The sequence below is a fragment of the Platalea leucorodia genome (assembly GCF_965183815.1).
Source record: "Platalea leucorodia genome assembly, chromosome: 7".
Lineage (NCBI taxonomy): Eukaryota > Metazoa > Chordata > Aves > Pelecaniformes > Threskiornithidae > Platalea > Platalea leucorodia.
In genome coordinates, this window is record NC_138829.1 from 44,574,903 (window position 1) to 44,596,067 (window position 21,165).

The following is a 21,165-nucleotide window of genomic DNA, read 5'->3' on the forward strand; positions in this document are numbered from 1 at the left end:
GTGGCTCAACTCTGCTCCCGCTGGAAGCAAAGGCAGTTTTCACAGTACTTCCAGTGGAAACAGGGTTTGCCCAAATGTTTATATGCAGCAGTGAAACCAGGCAGCTCTGGGACGCAACCCTAAGTGACCAGAATCAGCACTCTAAACTGAGACAGACCCCACAATAATAGGAAGCACAAGGCAAGATTTGCTATCTAGAGTGAAAAGATTATACATAAGAGATGAACTTCTTAAACAAGAGGATATAACAGAAGGCGATTTCAGTCCAGCCAACTCACTGCCTTTCATTCTCAAGCTCTAATCAGTCCATATCACAAACTATAAAAGCCTTAAACAAGCACACTGCCAATTGCTTTTCTCTGGGTTACAAACACATGAAAGAATGGGGGAGATACGGTAACAGCAGAGACAAGCCTGGCAGATCCTCCAGGTGGGGTGAGATCCAGCACTGCAGGATTTGATTCTCTTTAGAGTTCAGCCAGTAGCATGTATGGTATAATCTATAGAAACTGTCCCACTGGATTTTAAAACACAAACACAGCAGAATGTCATCATAAATAAGCAAAGTCTGTGTTAAAAAATTCTAAGTACACAGCATTTTCTCCAGTTCTGACACCTTTTTAATAGAAATCACTTGTTTAGGAAACAAATAGCACTTTTGTATTTTTTTTTTTTTTACAATGTTTCTTACCTTGATCTTATTTTAAGTAACACTAGGAAGACCTCAATATCTTTTATTTTCCTTTTTAATTTAAAAAAGTTGTTTTTTTTCCCCCAGATACAAAGATTTTGCCCTTGCATAAAAAAACAGTGCCCAAAACGATGACACAAGGACTCACAAAGACTCACTGTATCTCACTGACACTATTACTTCTAATCTATACCATGCAAGGTCCCATCTACCTCTTTAATTAGACTGTCAGCCTGAAAAACAGCTTTTCTATTCCTTATTTAGTTCTTGTTACCAAAAGAAGAGAAAGGAAGTGAAAGAAAAGGACATTTCTCTGTTCAGTTCACACATCTGGGTCATGTGCTACTTTGTTCAGGATACCTTTGTTGTTTATAAATATAGAAAAGGGCTGGAATCTCATTTTCAAGTAATCGATGCACATTTTCTCTTGGGACACCTCCGTCCAATGCTCCAAGCTGACCCTGGATTCTGGCCCTCTATTTTCCCATTCCCAACACAGGCTTTCCGGATGAATGTGAGGACCCAAACCAATTCTGCAAAGCATGTCTGTTGTTTAATGTGAAGAAATAGGATTAACCCAAAGCTGTTGGGACAGTAGATCTTCAGCCTGTTCATGTGCTGGTTACTCAGTGAAAAGTCCATCTCCTTTCCTTTTGTACATCTCCTGTCTAAACAATAGTAAATACTGCTTATTTGATAGACTTGTCCCTTCTGGGCACTGGGATTTGATAATTTATGCTTCTGTTTTTTTGGTTTAATAGTACTGAGAGTTTAGAAACAGGAAAAGCCCACAGGCTCTTTGGACTTTTGTTTTCCCCTAGCTAAACAAACTGTTCTGCAAATAAGGATTTGAAACCTGCTCTCCTCCCCCATCCCTGCTCCTCACCCCAAACAAAAATAAAACAAACCTATAGTGGCTGTGGAGGCTGCTGCAGGCACACACTGGTGTAAAATATAGAGAGAGTAAATATATTATTTCACTTGGCATGGTGCTGGCAAAGAACCCCCAGCTGGCACTATTCATGTAACATGATCCAAACTTTGCATGTACACACAGAATAAGAAGGATCGATTGGCAAACTCCGGTGCCGCCTGGCACAAGCATCTTCACGCTCTCTCTGGAACCAAAGAACTAAAGAATTCTGCACTTTCCAGAAGAAATCCGGTTTTGCTTTTCTAGAGTTTCGTTATTTTGCTCTTCCTCCTCGCCGCCACCTCCCCTGGCCCCTTCTTAACTTCATTGTGTTATTTAGTCTCATCGCCCTTGTTACAGTTCACCATGCAGCTCTGGGAAGGGGAGGGGGCTAAGGTGGAGGTGGCAGCATTAGTATTGTTAGTGGAGTCCATGCCGTTGGAGATGGCTACTGAATTGACCTCAGAGTTTATGGGTTTTGAAAGGTCGATGCCTTGGATGAGGCGGATCAGCTGTTTTACCTTCTCCAAGGAGCTGTGCATCTCCTTCTGTTTTGCAAGGATGGTATTCTTCATTTCCATGCATTTCTGCAGCAAAACAGAAAAGCAGTACTAAGTTCAAGCTTATGAATGAAAGAAGGTAAGGAAGGAATATGATGTTCACAGATCTAAATGTAAGTATGCAGAAAAGACTGCAGCTACAATTTCACTTTCCCAGCCTAGAAGAAAAAGGGCTGTGTTCACAGGAGAATTTGTATTTGGAGGCTGAGGAATTAAATTGCCAGTATGTAGCTGTCACCTGGTACGGCCCCCTTTCATCCCAAGGTGTTTTGCAAATCCACACAGACAGCTCCATCCTTTTGTGTTCCCTTTGAAGGGAAACTTTGTTATTTTTCTATTAGTATTGCATTGCTGAAATTTCTTTAGCTCAGATCTGCAAACTCAGGCATCCTACTGCAGCTGACTGCTGACAGTGTGTGTGCATGCTGCTAATGGGATACAGCCTTTGCTTTCACATACATTTGAGCAGGAACATCACTTCCTCCTCTCAATAAATAAAGGGGCACTTGAAAAGAAAACCAAGCCCTTCTTCACTTGAAAATCTTATTTTGTGGCTACTTCTTTCTCTTAGAAGCGGTAGTAACCTAGCCAGCTCATCAGTTAAGAGTCAGGGTAAGATAACTTTAAAAAAAGCCCACAAATGATGTTTCAAGGGTAGAAAAACTGCTTAGATCTGTATTTGAAACTCTCAAAAAGGAGGAGATGGTAGCTATGTCTGTAACATTCAGGTTCTTACATGAAGATGGCAACCTTCCTACATTTTTTAAACCCTTTATCCCTGCTGATCTCCAGACACTGTTGGTTTCAGCTTTACTCTTTTCACATGCAGCTTGTGGCATTGTAAAAACACCACAAAATTCAGACCCAATGTGTCTTTTTTGGACAGTTCCAATGAAAGTATAAACAACGACTTGATCATAGAAAATAAACCATTCTCCTTACCTACTGTCAATCCCTCATGTTAAGGGCTTGCATCTGCCTGGGTACGCCACTGAGAAACAGTGTTAGTGCTCTAGTGCTGCTCAGGTTATGCCCAGCTACTGCTAACCAGAAGATGACAGCCTCCAGAACTGCTAACCAGCACCTCTCACCACTTGTTTCCTCACAGTCGTTTTATTTGTATCGTCAGCATTTAGGGGTCTTTACACATGGGACACTGACTTTTGTTCTAATAGGTAAAGACAGGCAGACCGGAAAGTGCATCTGTATTTAAAAACAAAAGTCTGTACTTATGTATCCAGCCTTACAGATGCTGCCACATACGAGATTTCAGTATTTTTCATTCCATGATACTGACTAGGGCTATGCTAAGTGAGGGGCTCAAACTTTACACTGGTAACTCAAGAGCCTGATTTGCCTATTAAGGTGAGAAGAGAGAGCAAATTCATATGTATGCTCCAATTACTGTGATAAACTAAGGTGGAAACTACAGCTTCTGGTTAGAACTATGACATTGTCTAATTAATATTATGCAGAGGCATGCACAGTGTCCGGCTGCTGACTACCAAGGCAACATGTCAAGAGCCTGAGAGCCAGTCATGAGTAAATGCTCACTTTTGTATTAGGAAGGTCTGGAAAGCACACCAAGACTGTAACTCTTATTATGTAGAGAGGCCCAACTATTCATATTTAAGTGAGCCACTAGAGAATTTGACTTAATCTACTGCCCACAGACGGTAATGCTCTGGGTCATGTTTGTCAGCTGCTGATATTACAGGTCACCACACATCTACAATATATGGTCAGCATGGATCACGTGTAAGTGACTCAATCTAAGTATATGTTGCCTGTATTTCATTCCTGCTCCCCAAAGTCCTAAAAAGCAAAGGAAAGCACTCGCTTAGTTCTCAGTAAATCCAGTGGAAGACAGGTCTAGTACATGGAGTCACTCTATGGTTTTCTCTCTGCATTCTGGCACCAGAACACAGGTGCAGAGCTATTTGGGAGGGAATACTCACCGTTATAGAATTGCTGAGCTGTTTGACCTTCTGCTCTAGTTGTTCTCTTTCCTGTTTTAAATCTGAACTCCATTTAAGTAGTTTCTGTTTTTCCTCTTCTTTTGCTACAAAACAGAGTATTAATCAGAATATTTAAAGTGTTACAGGACAGTGGACAGAGGCTCTAAACTGGTTCATGTAAAGAGTTTATTGTGTTTAAAGCCAATTCAACAACTTGTGCACTAAATCACACCCAAAATTTCACCTACATACACAAGCATCACAGAAGGCTTAAGTATTTAGACTGCTGTTTTCACTTCACTAGTGATTAAGGTTCCTCCCCTTTAATTTCCTGTTGTAAAGGAAGTACCATTCTATCCCATTCCCGAAATAACATCTTCCATTATTAAAAGTGAAACAAAGTCGTGTTCCCCATTTTCCTACCTGCTTTATATGCAATATATGAATGAACAATTGCTAAAGTTCCTGGCCATGGGATTGCTTCTTCCTTCTTTAACATCTGAAAGAAAAGCGTTCAGAGATTTAGCTGGTACACAATCTACCTCTAGGAAAGCAAAAAGGAGAGGAAGAGGGAAAGACTGAGAATTTTCTTTTACGGCTATCATTAGTCTCAGCCCTGTTAACATGAAGCTTCACAGACCTGTTCTGAGATTTAACAGAGGGAATTATTCACAACTGTATTGTGGCTCCCACAAAGCAGGTGTGTTTCTTACAAATGTCAGCATTTTCTCAAATTCCCTCCATAGCCGCAAATAAACTCTACTAATGAAACTGAACAACTTAAAAGAGGAATGAAAGGATAATATATCTGAACTCAAACTTGCCAGAAAATATAAACATTATTTCATGGTTCAGACAAATTCCTTATCTTAGTTGTTCTGGGAGAAAACTTTTCATGGCACAGAGCAGCCTCCACACCACACAGTTAAACATCATGCTTCCTGGCTAGTAAAACATGAAACTGTTCTATCTCCCCTTCTTATCAGAATCATCTTAATAGAGCGGTCAAACCCTCTTTATAAGGCTAAGCATCATTTATTTCTTTCAGATCCCTCCTACATATTCCTTCCTAACAAACTTTATTTTGAGAGGAAAGACACATATCACGTCTTTTGAATAAGTGAATCAGAGGGGTGTCTCAGAAGATAGAGGACTTGGTCACTTCACAGTGAAATAGTTCAGATTTTTTTCCCCCTAATTTTGTGGGAAACTATCACAGAAGTATGAAGAGAAGGGATAAGGTCAGAGTAGGCAAGAGCGGGAGTAGGGAAGTGGTAACATCCCCTCCTCATTTGCAACTACTGACGAAGTCATTTGAGTTTTGCATTTTCATGCTTCTGAACAGCATTTTCGGAACAGGCTGTTTTCTTACGTTACCATCTGGCTAGCCGAAGGTCACGTGGGTGACCAAGCAATATGCTAAATCAGACAGAACGCTAACGGCTTCAGGCTGCTGATTATCAGCAATCCTTTGCAACTTCTGGAGTTCCATGTAAGGGTTAAGAATACAACAGTTTACTTCTTTGTCTTGTAATCTCAATGCAATTATAAACAAAATATTAAAATATAATCTGTTCACTTCAATTGTGTACTTTCAGAAAGGGATGTGGAAGGAAGAACCAAACTGTTCGCCTACCCTCATTATACTGATACTGGATGATATTATTATGATTATTATGACTCAGAGATCACTGAAGACAACCTCTCTGAGATTTGATTTATATGAGTAAACAGGGGCTTACATTTGCTCTATCTATTGAGGTAAGCTTGTGCAAATGTTTTATTTATTTGTCCAGAAGATTATACTAATAACTTTTGAAGAAACAATGAGCTTAAGATGAACAGGAAAATTTCTATGGGTCATAGAGAACCTTTCCCAAAAGTTTGTGTGCTTTGGCCCAGAAAAAGAGTAAAAACAAGGGTAACAAATGAGGACCCCAAATCTGGGAGCAAGACTTAACAGTTTTTATTTGCATACAACCCAACAGAGGTAATTCGATCAAATTCACACAAGCCTTATTACAGATCAAATAGATCTGTTCAGTGTCAGACTGTCTTGATCTAAGTAAGCAAAGTGATCTGGTTATTTTCTTTACACGGAAAAATCTTTATAGTGTGCTGCATATAAGTCTCCCTGTCTGTCAAACAATACCTGGTCTTGACATTTGGGACAGATCCACATGCCCTTGGGAATGGTTTTCAGAGGCGGGTCCAGACAGTCCAGGTGATAAACACGTGAACATGTGTCACACATCAGCAACTGCCCACTTTTTCTGCAAACACTGCAAAAATCCTCATGGATATCGCCCTATAAAATTGAGGGGAAGGGGTGTGGGTGAGAGAAAGAGAGAGAGAGAAGGCAAAAAGTGAATTTTGACCTTTGACATCTGCATCCTAGTTGAACGCAAAGTTTACAGCACAAACTATGTCTAAGGGGATTCCAAATGGTCAAACCTTTTTAGGACATGAAACAGGAAAACCAGGCAGGATGTCAGAAACACTGACATCTGTCCTCCCAAACATTCCCTCTGTCCTCCCAAGGCAAAATGTTACAGCAAACACTTATTACCATAGCTTCTCTTAAAAACTGCTACCGCATAGCCTGTAAGATTCCCCCTTTACCCTGCTTTTTTTTTTTGCCTAAAGTTATGAGCTACCCACTTTCTTAACCCTTCTCATTTCAGGATGTAAGCACAAGTCCACTTCGGGAATGCTGATGAGGCTGTCTCTTGCCAGTAATAGTATGTAAGAAACCCCAACTGAGTGACTTAAAAAAACACTGTCAAATATTTAGATCACCTTTAAAAATGAAACTGGAAGAAAAGGTGTTGTGCTTGTAAATGAGAAAGAACAGAATGAATTATGTTCTGAGACAATTCTTTTTACTTCACTTAGGTTACCTCAAATTGCACCAAGAAAGCTGTGACTCAAAATTTTCTCATTCTCTGCAGAGAGTGGTTTATATTTCATCACTAACATAGGCTGAGAGCCAGGATGAGGGAATACCAAGAGAGATTTTCTAACTAAGCTTTTCTTTTAAAGAAAGAATTGAAAACACTACTGGCAGTGTCTCTTAAAACAACTCGGTTTAGTTACTATTGCATCACCATCAGAGAGAATTTTTTTCTACAGCCATTAACTTCCCAGAAAGGTAGGTCTGATTTTAGTCACTTTTTCTTCTCTCTCTCTCTCTCGTCCTGTTACTCCCATCTCATGCTTGAGGGGGTGGTGCCGTTTCTGTTTGGTTTTCTTTGGGATTTGGATATTTGAACAAAGAGGCATGAAAGAAAGATGGCTCAACATCCACAGAGGAGGACAGGGGCACGGCAGCCCTCTCCTCTCACTGCCTGTGGGCTGTCCTGGCAACTTGACATACTCAAGGCCCCACCTGGAGTCCGAAATACACGCTTCTCACTGACTTTGGACAAAGTTTCACACACACCAGATCTGCAAGATCGCTATGTGTGTGTGGAGTCAAACTGCACGTATGCACTCCCCCTGTATGAAATATCAACGTGTGCAATGTTTCATTTTGACCTGTACAGTCTTTTCACGTGCGTGAATAAGTTCTATCAATTTGGAGGGATAGCAGACTTGGCCATGCACTTACATATTAAGTTGCCAGGCAAGAAAAATGACACTAGTCTCTACTATGGATAAAATATTAAACATATTAGAAGAATGACACACAAGCAATCTGCTCCGGTTTCTACTTCCTGGCTCTATTGCTGATGAGGCCTTTCTTCAAAGGGGAGTCTATTCTTCTCTTAATTCCCAAGGTTAGCACTGATGTCATGTTTTGTGAAGGATCAATCTTTAGTGAATTTTCAGTGCCATGTTGTGGTTCCATAACTCCCAGGGATCACCGAGAGCTGGGTTATGGCATTATTTCATCCTTTAACACCAAAATGTGCCTCAGTGTTAAATGAAGAATTAAATGAGTGACATTTCATGCCTCTTGTGAAGTGATCTGTGTAACCAGGCTGGGAAGAACTTCTTTTCCTCTATCATGCATTCTGTCAGTATGAGGAAAAAGAAGGCAGGCAGGAGATGTCATGTAAGCTAAAACAAAATCCTCTGCAACTTAAGGAAAAATTTAAGAGGAAAATTCTCATGTTTTAGAAGAGAATTCTCATTCTAAAGAATTACATGTGTTAAGATGCTTTGGTTGCCACAGACTACATGATGGCATTTGGTAATTGGCTCAGGTGAAAAATTATTGGTCTGTTGAAAACCAAACCTGTTTTGTCTGATGCCCTGCAGAAAGAGACCTACACAACAGACACATGCAGTTGCTTCTTGAAGGGGAGACATTTAGAAATTTAGACCCAGAACCTTCTGAATTCAACTGAACGCTGCAAAACCTGAAGTGACACAGCTGGTCAGTGTGCAGTGTGGCTGAACGCATTGAGATGACAACACACGTGCACAAAATCCACAGCCCTGTTTTTGGTAATGCAAAATTCAGGGCATTTCCTCAGAATTAATAACCAGCCTTACCAAAATCCAGATTTTATGGGCAGTTAATAAATATATGTATAAAGGGGGGGCTGGATTTGATGTTGTGACACGCACCTCACTAGTCTCAGCTTCTGGACCAGCTCTGTGAAGGCTACAGGCAGCCAACTTAGGCTGGAGCAGAGCTCACTGAGGCTGCTCTAACACATGCTACGGGCTGAAGAGACTGAAGAATAATTTCAGAACAAAGACCATAAAAGGTGATTTAATGTCACTTTTTGCTCTACTTCCTCAGCACCAAGAGACCAGGAAAATAAATGAAAGCTTTTTGGACAGCTAACAGTTTTCTTTATTTTTGTGAAGTGTCTAGAGCAGCAGGGCCTGGCTTTAGGCAACAGAACTGAATAATACAGCATCAAATCAGAAGTATATGTAGTTTGCGTGTTTGAATATGTATTACGTATATGTACATTTCACTGGAACAACATGGGAAAACTAAATATTCTGCAACAGGAACTGTTCATGACCATATAAATAAAGATGATCATAATGTATGATGTAAGTGAATTAAGTTATCAGAAGCAATAATAATTCTGGCATTTCCTAAATTCTATGGGCTTGACTTTGCAATCTGAATGTTCTCTAATGCTCCTTTCAATTGAAACATTGTTTTGATAGGAAGAGTTTACTAATAAAAAGGCATTTTGTGACCACAGATGTGAACCATCACTAGAACAGAGATTTTTGCGCTACTCTGACTGCTGAGTAATTGACCATCAAAGGCAATTGCTATCTTCCAAGTGAATATGCCACTATTGCGTGAAGGAGAATCACACATAACCAAGTGGTTCACAGCCAGTTGCAAAATAGAAAAAAGAAAAAAAAAGAAAAAAAAAAAAAGAGAAGTTTTGCTCAATCCTTCCTAGTGCATTACTTCCTTCCTTTTCCCAGGTTCTATTCCAACTTTCTACCCCTTAGTCCTTATCACCAATCCCATCTCAAGTTCCTGCTTCATCCTCCCTTCAAACTTTATCCCTGTCATTCAGAGAATGACAAGTCAGGAGAAAGCCAAGAAAGCTGTTCTGGGCCATGGTGCCTGGTGCCAAGTGCTTGGCCTGATTTGTAGTTTTCATACGTTGGCTAAAGACAAAGATTACTCAAGTGCTAAATATCAAATTTCCATTCTAAAGCCTACAGGAATTAGACCTTCTCAGCAAATTAATGCAAAAATACTTTAAAGATGGGCAAAACTATAGTGTTCTTCTATATCGGTCTGAGGAACTACTCAATTGTTTTAACTGAGACTTCTGAAATAGCCTTTTACTTAGGCATGCACTTGTTGTGTTTTCATTTTTAAGTCCCCAAAAGCTGGAGGCTGTAATGTTTAATAATCTATTTTTAATTAAAAATATTTTTATGAGCACTTTGAAATACATTTTCTGCTTTTACATGTATTTTATTTTATATGGAATTGAATACCAAATATTTCTGAAAAGTCTACCAAATTAGCCCAATTGATAGTGAATATGCATTGAACAGGACTTTGGGATAAAATTCTTTCAAAAAATTAAACCCACAAAAATGTTAGTGCTGTTGCATATGTATAAACTAAACGACTTGCTTGGAAACATGTTAAAGGAGATTTTTTGTATGATTCTAAAGGGGAAAGAGTGCTACTGTGCTATATTATAATATGCTTAGGTAAGAGAGAATGTTAATTACCTGCCATGTAATCTTCCATTGTCTCCTTTAAAATACTTCTATTTTCATTAATTAATGACTATTAAAGCAATCCAGAACCTAGGCCTAAATACTATCCAAATTCAGAAAATTCTGCACATTCAGAACTAGATTTGAATGCTACAGAAATTCACTATTCTTGATTTAGCTTGCTGCCGCCAGGCACTGCAGAAAACAGGGCAACAACTCATTGTACTGTTTTGAGAGCTCTTACACAGTGGGAAAAGACTCGGCAGTATACACACGCAAGTCAGAGATGGAAAAGACCCCCACCACGTTATCCAGTCCTCCTCTTGGGGCCAATGTAAAAAATGTGCTCTCCAGCATGTTTGCTAGCTGTTTGTAATGTTTACTTTTAAAAGTCTCCAGAGATGGAGCTGCCCCACCTTCTCCCTGCGGGGCTGTTCCACAGTCCCATTCATTTGACTGTCAGGAAAGGGTTTTTACAGTCAAGTGCTATTCTGCTCTCAAAAGTGACTATATAAAAGAGAACCTTTTAATTTCACATGCATACTCCCTGGGTATCAGAATTGCATCTATTTATTTCAGTGACTCAGACACACTTGGATTATTTCTATTCTTGTTACCTCTGTAGAACAAATGCAGTTCAGAGGCAAGAAGTTGGCTTCTATTCCCTATTGTATGTGGCCAGTAGAGCTGGCCTCTCACTCAGTCTATGTACTTACAGTGGTGCAACTGCATAGATGAAAATACAGTGGCCCAACTCTTCCTTAAAGCCCACTTCAAATGGTTGGGCCTCAATTATATGTGATAATATGTTTAAAAAAACCGCTCTGACTCAGATTGCAGAAGGAGTTTGCAGCACTGGTATAAAGAAATAAGCAAGTACCTTCTTATTTTTAAACTGTGCCCAGTAAGTACTAGTCATTAAAAGGCAAGCACTTCACTGGAAGTACACTACAACTCCTGAGAATTTTTGTGCAATGAATTGTTTCACCCATACTGAACAGCCACAGTACGCTTTCAGACAAATCATAGCATACAGTCCCTTCGTTATGTCATTTTGGACCTACCTAGCAACTCAGTCCAATTCTTCCCACATTATTTATCTTCTAAAGTTTATGCATGACCTTTAATTTTTTTCATCATGTTTTTGTGAGAAATAGAAACAATGAAATAACTAGGCAGTTCTCAGCAACTTAAAAAAGGTTGTGCTTTGAGTAGCAAATCTTAACTTTGAATTAACTTAAAATAAGAACACTCAGTTCTTCATAAATTATAACAAAATGTCCAGATTTCACGATTTGACCACAGGGGTGATGAATTTAGCTATGCCAGTACACCAGAACTGCCACAACCAGTGCTGTGAACGCTGCTCCTGGCTGTCCTGGGTGATCCAAGCAGTTCCCCTCCTTCTCCCATTACAGAAACACCCCAAATTTTTGTTATTATGGTCTGTAAGTAATACTTTTCATTCTCCCCTTCCCCCTTTTTCATGGATGACAGATTCAATTCAGTCAGACAAGATCTCAGACACTGCACAAAGGAAATGAGCTCATCTGGCATGCCTGGTGCCTCCCAATGTTTCAATCCACTGAAGAAGTTATAAATAAAATCTCCACAGGATAAGAACATAGGTGCAGAAGGAAAAAGGAAGGGTGTTAAAAGAACGCTGGACCGTTTCACTGCACTGAATCAGGACAAATGATGAGTGAGACTAAAGAAACAAAATCTGTAACGATTTTCCTTGTGGCTGTTTCTGCGTATCTTTCTAAAAGTAACCCCCCTCCCCATGAGTTACTTACGTCTGTGGAGCTGGGGCTAGGCAGGGACACAGGCTGAACAGCTGCGGGAAAAGTAAATGTGGTCTCTGTCTTTTCATTGTCGGGGGAGTCAGGATAACTGGACAGAGGGGACGTGGGGGTCAAAGCCCCGAACCCCAGCACCGTGTTGTATTTAGGTGGACGACCTACATATTAACAACAGGGAACAAAACAAAACAAAACAAAACAAAAAAAAAAAAAAAAAAAAAAGGAAAAATGATCTTACATACCTTTGGCCAGTGGTCCTCATTGGCTAGCGTGAAAAAGGAAATGATGTAGCACAGAGAGGAAGTTAATATAAAAGTTACAAGTAGAAGGACAGAAGCAAAGATTTAAACATTTTTTAGAAATCTTTAAGTAGAATTTTGCAAGGAAAGAACATTTAAAAGATGTATTTCAGAAGGAAATAGAAATAAGCTCTGTAGAAGGTCAAAGAATCACTCCTACAAAAGCAGCATGGGGACACTTGCCACTCCTAGAAATGAGGCTATTCAGTTTTTAGGGAAAACATGTTGGCATCAAAGCTAGAGAGAAGCTACAATGACTACTATTAAATCCTTTCTACTGTTATTCCACACCTCCCTATCTTTCTAGTGCCAGCATAAATCTACACAAAGGTTAAGTCCTTTATCAGAGGCCAACACTCACCAACCCCCTCCTTTTCTTCCCCCTTTTTTAAACCCACTCACCCACAGATCAGCACTTTCTACCCTACTGATACATTTTTTAAATTAGGCTACCTCAAGAACGGGTCCTGTTGTCTGACCCATTACACCAGCACTACCAGTTGTAACCTACCACTGGTCTTCCACTGTAATCCTCCTCAAATTCTGTATTCTTTCTTAGACTTTCTCAGACAAGTATGTTTGATTATGTACAACTCCTATATGCTCCTTTAGACTAGCAGAAATGCAAAATGTGTTCATAACAATTTTCATAAAATTATGTATGCAAAGCAAGACAGCAAAAAAACAGTATGTAACCGTCATTTCTGCCTCCCTTCTCCAGGGTAATTTATGGATATGTAAACATAAAGGAGTTAGGATCTAGGAATAATTCCCCAGATCTTATGTTTACAGATTGTCAGTCTATACCTATTAACATGCTAAACCTTGCGTTTAAGGTCTGGATAGGTTCCAGAACTAAGTATGTCCTTGGAAACTGATTTCTGATAGTGATGTCCATGGCTGAAATTTCTGACATGCTCAGCACCATCTAGAATTAAACTAAAGCTCTCAAGGGCATATGCTTGCATAAGCTTTTCACCTAATATATTGCTATACTAAATCACAAACCAAACGTATATATCCAAATCTTTTGTCTACTGAAAATGTGTGCTACTAATTTGGTGCTGATGCAAGGTACAGGCTCACAACAGGGTGTGAGAAAAAAAAGAAAGTATAATAGCAGTCAGTGTGCAAAAACAGGCTAAGAGAGTATCAAGTACAAAAGCATGCAATTGTTTTCATTGATACAGTAATTGCTCACAATGAGTTATAAAGCAGAACTAAGAAATCATTACTAGAAGAAGGAACATTTACTTATCCACAGAGTAAATGTAAAACTCTTCTCTCTATAAAATCTACATCATGTAATTTTAAAAAATATATTTAATGTTATTAGAGGATGGCGGTAGAGACTGATGTCTTTTATTTAGAAACAGCATAGCTGCAGAAGTGTCAGCTTTGCCACATTGCCTGCTGGACTGAAGAGGTGTATCAATGAGAGCACGTATCAAATGAATATTTGACCTTGCAGCCAAAAAACAACGATAATGGAACTGGTCAGTGCTAGGTAGGACTGTGGGTTTTTTAATCGGATTGATGACTTTTTTTAGACAGCAAATACAGGAGTAGAGAAGGTGTTAGGAGTCTTTAAGGACTGCAGAAAATCATCAAAAATCAGGGAAAGATTGACATATATGTGTGGTTGATGCCATGCACAAAAAATGGTATCACGTTCTCTCCTATGCTGTTCTGACTCATCTGTTTCTCCATAATCTAAGTCTTAAAATTTCACCTGTTCTACAGAAGGATTTCTACTGAATAATACTGCATACCTATATGAAAGATCATCTCTCATTTTAGGACAAGTGGCACTCTGGTTGCAGAGAAGTGCTCAGTATGAGCACGATAGCCTTTCTGGCTCAAGATAAATTCTTTTGAAGGACCCATCTCTACTCCCAGTGGGGAACAAGGCTTTTGTCACACACTAAGTTTCCTCTCCTATTCAGGGCACAGACAGTTTTTCCATAACCACCTTCCTCTTTACAGTAACAATACGATTTAGTTATTAACAAGAGGATCTTGACAGCAGCTTTATACCACTAAATGATGTTCAAACATCTCACCTTTCACTTTGCTCTATCTATTGGTTTGTTTTATGGGGTTTTTTTTGTTTTTTGAGAGTGAAACTGAAATGAAACATAGAGCTGCCTAATAAAACCTGCTATGTTAATAACTGAAATGAAACATAGAGCTGCCTAATAAAACCTGCTATGTTAATCCCTAGAAGTCATGATCTTTGTCTACCATGGAAATTTACTGGATGAATTAAGTACTGTAGAGTCCTTCTTTGTTTTGCTCTTCTAAATCAACTAGGGGACTGCAAATGCAAGATGGAGGAAGAGGCATACAGCAGGGAGACAGGTCTAAGTATACCTCACCTCTTTTACGTGTCCCGGGATGCATTGTGCTGTTCAGGTACGTGACTGTACTCTTCTTGCGCTGCAGGGAAGAATATAACAATTTTTGTTGGCTAACATTTTTGGCAACAACTATATGCAAGAGCTGAGGAACAGCACAGTAGTACTAAGTGAGATTACTGGCTGTTCTGTTTTCTGAAGCACAACTTCAGAAAGGTTAGCTTTTTTACACTACTTCTGACGTCTGGACTGCTTCAGGCTGATAGACAAGCTGACCTAATGGTAGACACACTGCCATTTAATGTCAGCTTTACATAGGCAGAAAAAGCCATAAGTATTAGAAGAACACCCCTATGTATTTACTATTTAAAAATCTGAGGGTCATATCATTGCAATGGCCTTTTGAATTATAAATGATAGCTTGCCTGTCTAGTTAGAACTGAGATAGCTTAGGAGGTAGCAACATGGCAGAAAGACACACAAGCTCAGAATGAAATACCCGCTTCCCCCAGCAAAAAATTAATACCTCAGGCTCAAAAACGGCTCCACTGTACACTGGATTTGCTGTTGTTCTTCTTTTCCTCTCTTGTCGCTTACTTTGGATTTCTTGTAAAACAAAGCATTCAGGTTAGAAAACAACGGGTCTCAGAAATTATAAAAAGTCCTCAGAATTCAGTTTGCATGTGAGGAGAGCTGTGAAGATTTCTACAGAACACCAATCATGCTGAATATAGGCAACTTTGTTATACTTCTAATTTCTGAAGCTTTGAAAACTGAGAGCTGACAAGGAATACAAATACAGTGCTCAAGTAACTAATGAAATGACTGCCATCTTCTCGCCCAGTACTCCATGACTAAGACATTTTAAACTCACGGTCAGTGTGATTGGGATCTAAAATGAAAAGCCTCTGGTAACTGTTGATACTTAAAAATAAATACAGTAAAGAAATATGCAAGTCATTGAAATGTTAGGCTGTATGTCACTGTATAGGATGAAGGAGTTTAAATTATAAAATCAATTATAGTCTATTAACTCATTCACCGCAGATTACAGTCCATTGAAATCATGAAATAAATGAAAAATCCAGATGTGGGTTACAGTAAAATGATCCATGGTGTAACTTTGCAGATACAGGAGTTGTGCAGAAAGCACTGGGATTGTCACAAATGTCCTTCCTATCATCAGAGCATACACTTTCTCCCCAACCACTGATCTCAGCTGCATAAGCAACTGCTTTGTTTCAATGTAATACGAGGAATAAAAAAGTATGCACAGCAAACTAAGTTAGATCAAGAGTACAGACATCCCAAATGCACTTTTGTGCAAGAAAATACCGCATTTAATACAGAAATATTTTGGACCTGTACTTCCAATTCAGAATGGCCATGAAACAAGGAGCTCAAGAACCAACTTAAGACATTTTTCCTACCTTCCAGATGGTCATGAGTAACTAGTCCCAGAGACACCATGAAGGCAAGTTTCTGTGAGGGGGGAGAAAAAAAGACCATGACAAGTCCAACCATTAGGATGAGCTATGTCACTTAGGCCCTTTGAAGTCAGTTGACAGGTAACTAAGTAAGAAAAATGTTATTAGTAATACTTTGCTTCTATAAATCACTTTTAATTCATGTATGTCAAACTGCTTTACAGAGGATAGACAACAGTCCCATTTTCTAGATGAGAACCTAGGCTGAAGTACAGGGAAAATGCCAGTTGCTCACGATCACAGAGTTGGCAGAGCTAAGAACGAGAAAGCAGTTTCTTTACTTCCAGCCCAGCGCTGAACCACCATGTGATTGGCTCTTAGTAAATACCAACACAGTTCAATTGCCAGCAAAATACTGCTAGTTGAAGATCATTCTCCATATATCGCGAAGTACAAGGAGCAACTCTGGTTTACATTTGCCGTTTGATAAGGGCTATGGCTTTCTTAAAGGATTCTAATTTTAATGCAGGAAGTGCACAGATGTGTAAAAATTAGAATTCGTACTGACAACAGTTAATGCTCACACAGTAGGCAGTTTGAATCCATCTACAAAAACAAATGTAGTAAGAGCATTTAGCTGTAATCAGTTCCAAAGCTCTGCATGGCAGAAAGGCTTTAAGAAATAGCCATTCTGGCCTCTCTTTCCCCCCAAACCCAACAGGACCTAAACTGGAATAAAACCCGGGCAGAATGCAAACATACGTGACTCTTTCCATCCTGCTTACCAGAGCAGAAATGTTTTATAAAGCAAAATAAAGACATTTCTCCAGCATTAAAAATAACTCCAGAAGTCTAAAACCTCAAAGGAACAGAAATCAACTCTGTAATCTAAGCCTCCTTGTTGAAGGAAGTATCAGAAGGAAATTATAATCTTCTAACTTACAAAAGACTCAGAAGTCAAATGCATTCCAGGACTGAAAAATGCAATGCATTATATTTATTTAGATTTCTTATTCTGTAGCCTTATCAACTACTGCTGTCCAACAGCAATGTATGGAATGTTAAAGTTAAGGAGTCTTGAGGGAACAGAGGGGGAAAAATGTTTTCTGAAAGACAGAGCGTTTCCTTTTTTTCTCAAAAGAAAGCTCTGGGTGTGTGCTCGTACCTGTGGATTTTCTTCTCGTTTTGGCTTCGGTGCAGCAGGTGGAGTAACTGTACGACTTTCTGTTTGCTTCTCTTCTGCTTCCACATGTGGTTTAATAGTCTGAAAAGAAACAGTGTTTCTCTCATTCAGTGATAAGAATTACTTTTTTACTTTGACTAATAAAGCAGAACAAATACTTCCGCAGATACAGGAGAAAAAGTTTAAAGCTGGCAGTGTACTAACAAAGACTTAATTGAGGAATCTGACGTGAGAGGAATGTTAAATAAACTGTTTTCCTTTAACAAAGGATGAAACAGTCTTACCACCATTCCATTAACCCACGCAGCCACGCAAGCAATAAAAGTCATCTTAAGAGTTAACTCCCTTACAGAAATCACTATATGGTATGGGAAAACTAACAGACACTTTAAGAAAAAGCATCCCATGGAAGACTTCCAGGTAGAAACCATTCTGCATGGCACATGCATTTTGTACTTCTCACTCCTCAGTCTTTATATTTCATAGACTTATGAATGGCTCAAAAGCTGTCTCTCTGACTCCTGTGATTTCAGATGTTTCTGAAGCTTTTTTTTTTTCTGAAGTCATAATCTTCTGCAACGATATCACAAACCCTGCATGACAATCCTCAGCCCCTGGCATAGCTGCTGAGGCTACAAACTGTGTAAGGTAAGCTACAGAGAGAAAAACTTTTCCCCTTTATGATATGGAGAAAATACACAGAAAAATTCATGTATTATTAAACCACCACCATTCTTCTGTATGTTTTTCAACAGTTGAATTGCCGGTAATCATTCGAAGAGCAAACAAATATTGCTAACACCAAAAGGAATAGGCATCAAAAGTACAATATTGTAGAAGTACGACGTCAAATCATACGAAAAAGGCATGCATTGCTGAACAACTTGTGGAACAGTCTTGAGGTACGCAAGAACCTACTCATGAGAATTCATAAGCAGAACTGAGCATGAGCATGTCTTTCATGCATGTGATTTTCACAGTCTCCATAGGTGACTTCAAAAGCAGAAAGTAACTTCAAGGCACATTAGTCTATGAAAGAGTTATAAATGAAATATATACTACTATTATTTATATAAATTACAGAAACATTATATGTTATAGGTAATGCATTATATAGTATACAATACTATACTAACAGATAGTATACGAAAGAGTTAAAAGTGAAACAAAAGATTGCTTTTCTTCAATTGAATGGCAAGGACTCAGTTGCAATCCACACTGACTAAAGTCATGTTTTATTTTATAAAAGTCTTTTCTGGAGAGAGACTTTAAAACTGAATATCTAGAATTCTCTGTTTCTGAGGGTGTCCTTTCCACTCAATCAATCCAATTTAGTCATGGGGAACTATCAGTCTTCAGAAGCCAAGTGAGACTATTTTGCCTCCAATCACAAGACTGCAACATCAAGGAAGAAATGGCTACATTTATTGTATAAAAATATCCCTGCGATTTTGCGTAAGTTTTGTCCTTCACGTAGCCACCCTTTGAAAAACAGAAGCACAGAAAATATTTTTCCAGTGTTTCTTAAAGGCTTGATATGAACATGGACTTCAGTTTGTACTTGGTCTCCAAAATACTAGTACAGCCCTGCAATGTAGCTAGCTTATAAACTACTCAAGTTAAGACAGTAGGGGGAGCATAAAACACTGAAGCACGAGAAAAAGATTCCAGTGGGCTGTATTAAAGAAAATGGGAACTTCTGGCTCAAGAGTTGCAAGTCATTCCATAAATTGTACTGTTATTGGAACATAAGTATCTCCAGTACCCACTGAAAATTTCTCCATGGTTGTCGTCCTCTCCAAACCGGCACAGTAAAGCAATAAACCCAGTATGCTGCACAAATAAACACTTTCTTATCTGTACCTGTTTTTCAATGTTTGGTTTGCTGATCTGTACAGTCTGAGGTCCAGCGAGCCTGGTACCCGGTGCTGCTATCACAATGCTGGTGAGCTGTGCCATAGGGAAAGTTTTGGCTATGGTTGCTGTCTGCCCGTTAACTACACGAACAGGATGTATGGAGTTCTGAGAGTTGGGTAAAGAGGTGGGTGTGAATTTTGTTGTCAACATCACAGGCCTCTGAATAAGCTGAGGAGCTGCAAGCATTGGAGGAGGTGCTGGGGCAATAGGAATGTTATTTTGGGCAACCGGTTTAGGTCGAACCTACAAAAAAAAGAAAAAAGAAAAAAAAAGAGAGATTTGTATATCAGTATTTCAGATGAACTTTTTTACCAAGTCTTTCAATTCAGCCTGTATAGTCTGCAGAAGGTTGCTTGATTTTTTATAGAATGTAATTTTTAGCATAGTGTCCTAAGTATGCTGTGAAAAGGAAAAAGCCACATTTTTAAACCTACTTGCATAAAATGCATCCATAACATTTGCATATGCAGTCACTGTCCCTGAAATGGCATTTGGATGCACAGACACTTATATTGCATGTTTATTGCCAAGTGCCTTATCTGTATCTAAATCAACACATTGGTTTTGCAAGCCAAAAAATTCATGTAATATTTACAGGCACAGCTGAGGCTCTCATGTTAAAAGTGTGTCTCAGGGCTTTATACTGAGCCTCCAAGAAATCATGAACAGTTGATTGTTCCCTGAAAGAAATAATTAAAATTTTCAACAAATCCTTGTTACCTTTGTCAACTCTATATATTATTTAGACACCTGCATAACCAATCTTGCTAAGCAAAAAAAATGTTAAGATTATACATTAATCCCTCATTGAAAGTGCTAAAGGCTACAGGCAAATGCAGTCATTACTCTTTTTCTTCTTTCACAAGAAAGAAAAGAGCTGCAAGAATCTTCCAATCCTCCACCACCAATACTTGCTTATTTCTTGCCCATTGTTAAGTTTGTACTTATCACATCATTACAGAGTACAGAAGTAGAATACATTAGTCTGAAAAGAAACTCTTCTTCCTTATTTAATTTCTCTTGTCCTATCCACCTTTAATACTCCATAATACATTTTATCATGGAAAACTAGGTCACATTCCAACAGATCTCACCATCCCCAAATCTTAATCAGATACCAGCCTATACTTTCCTTTTTGCTTTTGTAAAAGATTTATACTTGGTACAGCCCAATATGCTGCTAGGCTTCTTTGCTGCCAGGGCCGACTGCTAGTTTAGCTACTGTCAACCAAGACCTTTTAAGCAGTGCTGTTCCCCATCCAGCCAGTCCCCAGCCTGTACCCGGGCAGGGGGTTAGTCCATTCCAGGTGCAAGACTTCGCCTTTTTCCATGCTGAAGCTCAAGAGATTCCTTCTGGCCCATTTCTCTATCCTGTGTAGGACCCTCTGAATGTCAGCACTGCCCTCGAGAGTATTGACTGCACCCTCAAATTTGGCACCATCTGCAAACCTGTTGAGGAATCATTGTCCCCTCCACCAGGTCACCAATAAAGATTGATGAAAATGATGTTCATAGAAAGTATCTGCCATCTATGCTATAATTAAGTTCCTTCTTCTATTGCTTGCTCTCTGTACGCTCACCTGTGGAAGAAAATTTGGACGAGGAGTAAGTCTGGGAGGAGGGATGAACTGCGGCACTTTTATGGGCTGAGGCGTAGCCTGAACCTGCTATGAGAACATAAGAGAGTTCAGTTAGAGGAAAATAGCTCTGAAGTCATTCACCAAAATCAACATCCTGAATGTATTTTCAGACCTGATGTCCCCGGTTTTCCACTCTGTAAATAATTTTTCACAGTAACAGGTTCCTCCTTAGCAATGTATTAAACACAGAGCTAATCTTACTTTCCAGTTCCTACACACCTTGCTTCATAAATTGAAGGCATCTTTCCTT

The 21,165-nt window shown here is 39.2% G+C and overlaps 1 protein-coding gene across 11 annotated transcripts in view; it reads right to left on the reverse strand.

Annotated features, from left to right (window-relative positions):
* Positions 1–495: 495 nt before the first annotated feature.
* Positions 496–21,165, reverse strand: part of PHF21A (PHD finger protein 21A) — a 131,251-nt gene continuing 110,581 nt past the window's right edge. For 8 of the 11 annotated variants that reach the window (XM_082317437.1, XM_082317436.1, XM_082317438.1 and 5 more), the window contains 11 exons: positions 20,856–20,942; positions 19,222–19,518; positions 17,341–17,439; positions 16,179–16,230; positions 15,275–15,354; positions 14,770–14,830; positions 12,087–12,250; positions 6,275–6,430; positions 4,546–4,621; positions 4,123–4,226; positions 496–2,191 (listed from right to left, as the gene is read on the reverse strand). In XM_082317437.1, coding sequence (XP_082173563.1) covers positions 1,937–2,191; positions 4,123–4,226; positions 4,546–4,621; positions 6,275–6,430; positions 12,087–12,250; positions 14,770–14,830; positions 15,275–15,354; positions 16,179–16,230; positions 17,341–17,439; positions 19,222–19,518; positions 20,856–20,942 — 1,431 coding nt within the window. In that variant the 3' untranslated portion in view covers positions 496–1,936. The remainder of the gene's footprint in view (positions 2,192–4,122; positions 4,227–4,545; positions 4,622–6,274; positions 6,431–12,086; positions 12,251–14,769; positions 14,831–15,274; positions 15,355–16,178; positions 16,231–17,340; positions 17,440–19,221; positions 19,519–20,855; positions 20,943–21,165) is intronic. The other 3 variants (XM_082317441.1, XM_082317433.1, XM_082317439.1) reach the window with 1 other exon arrangement.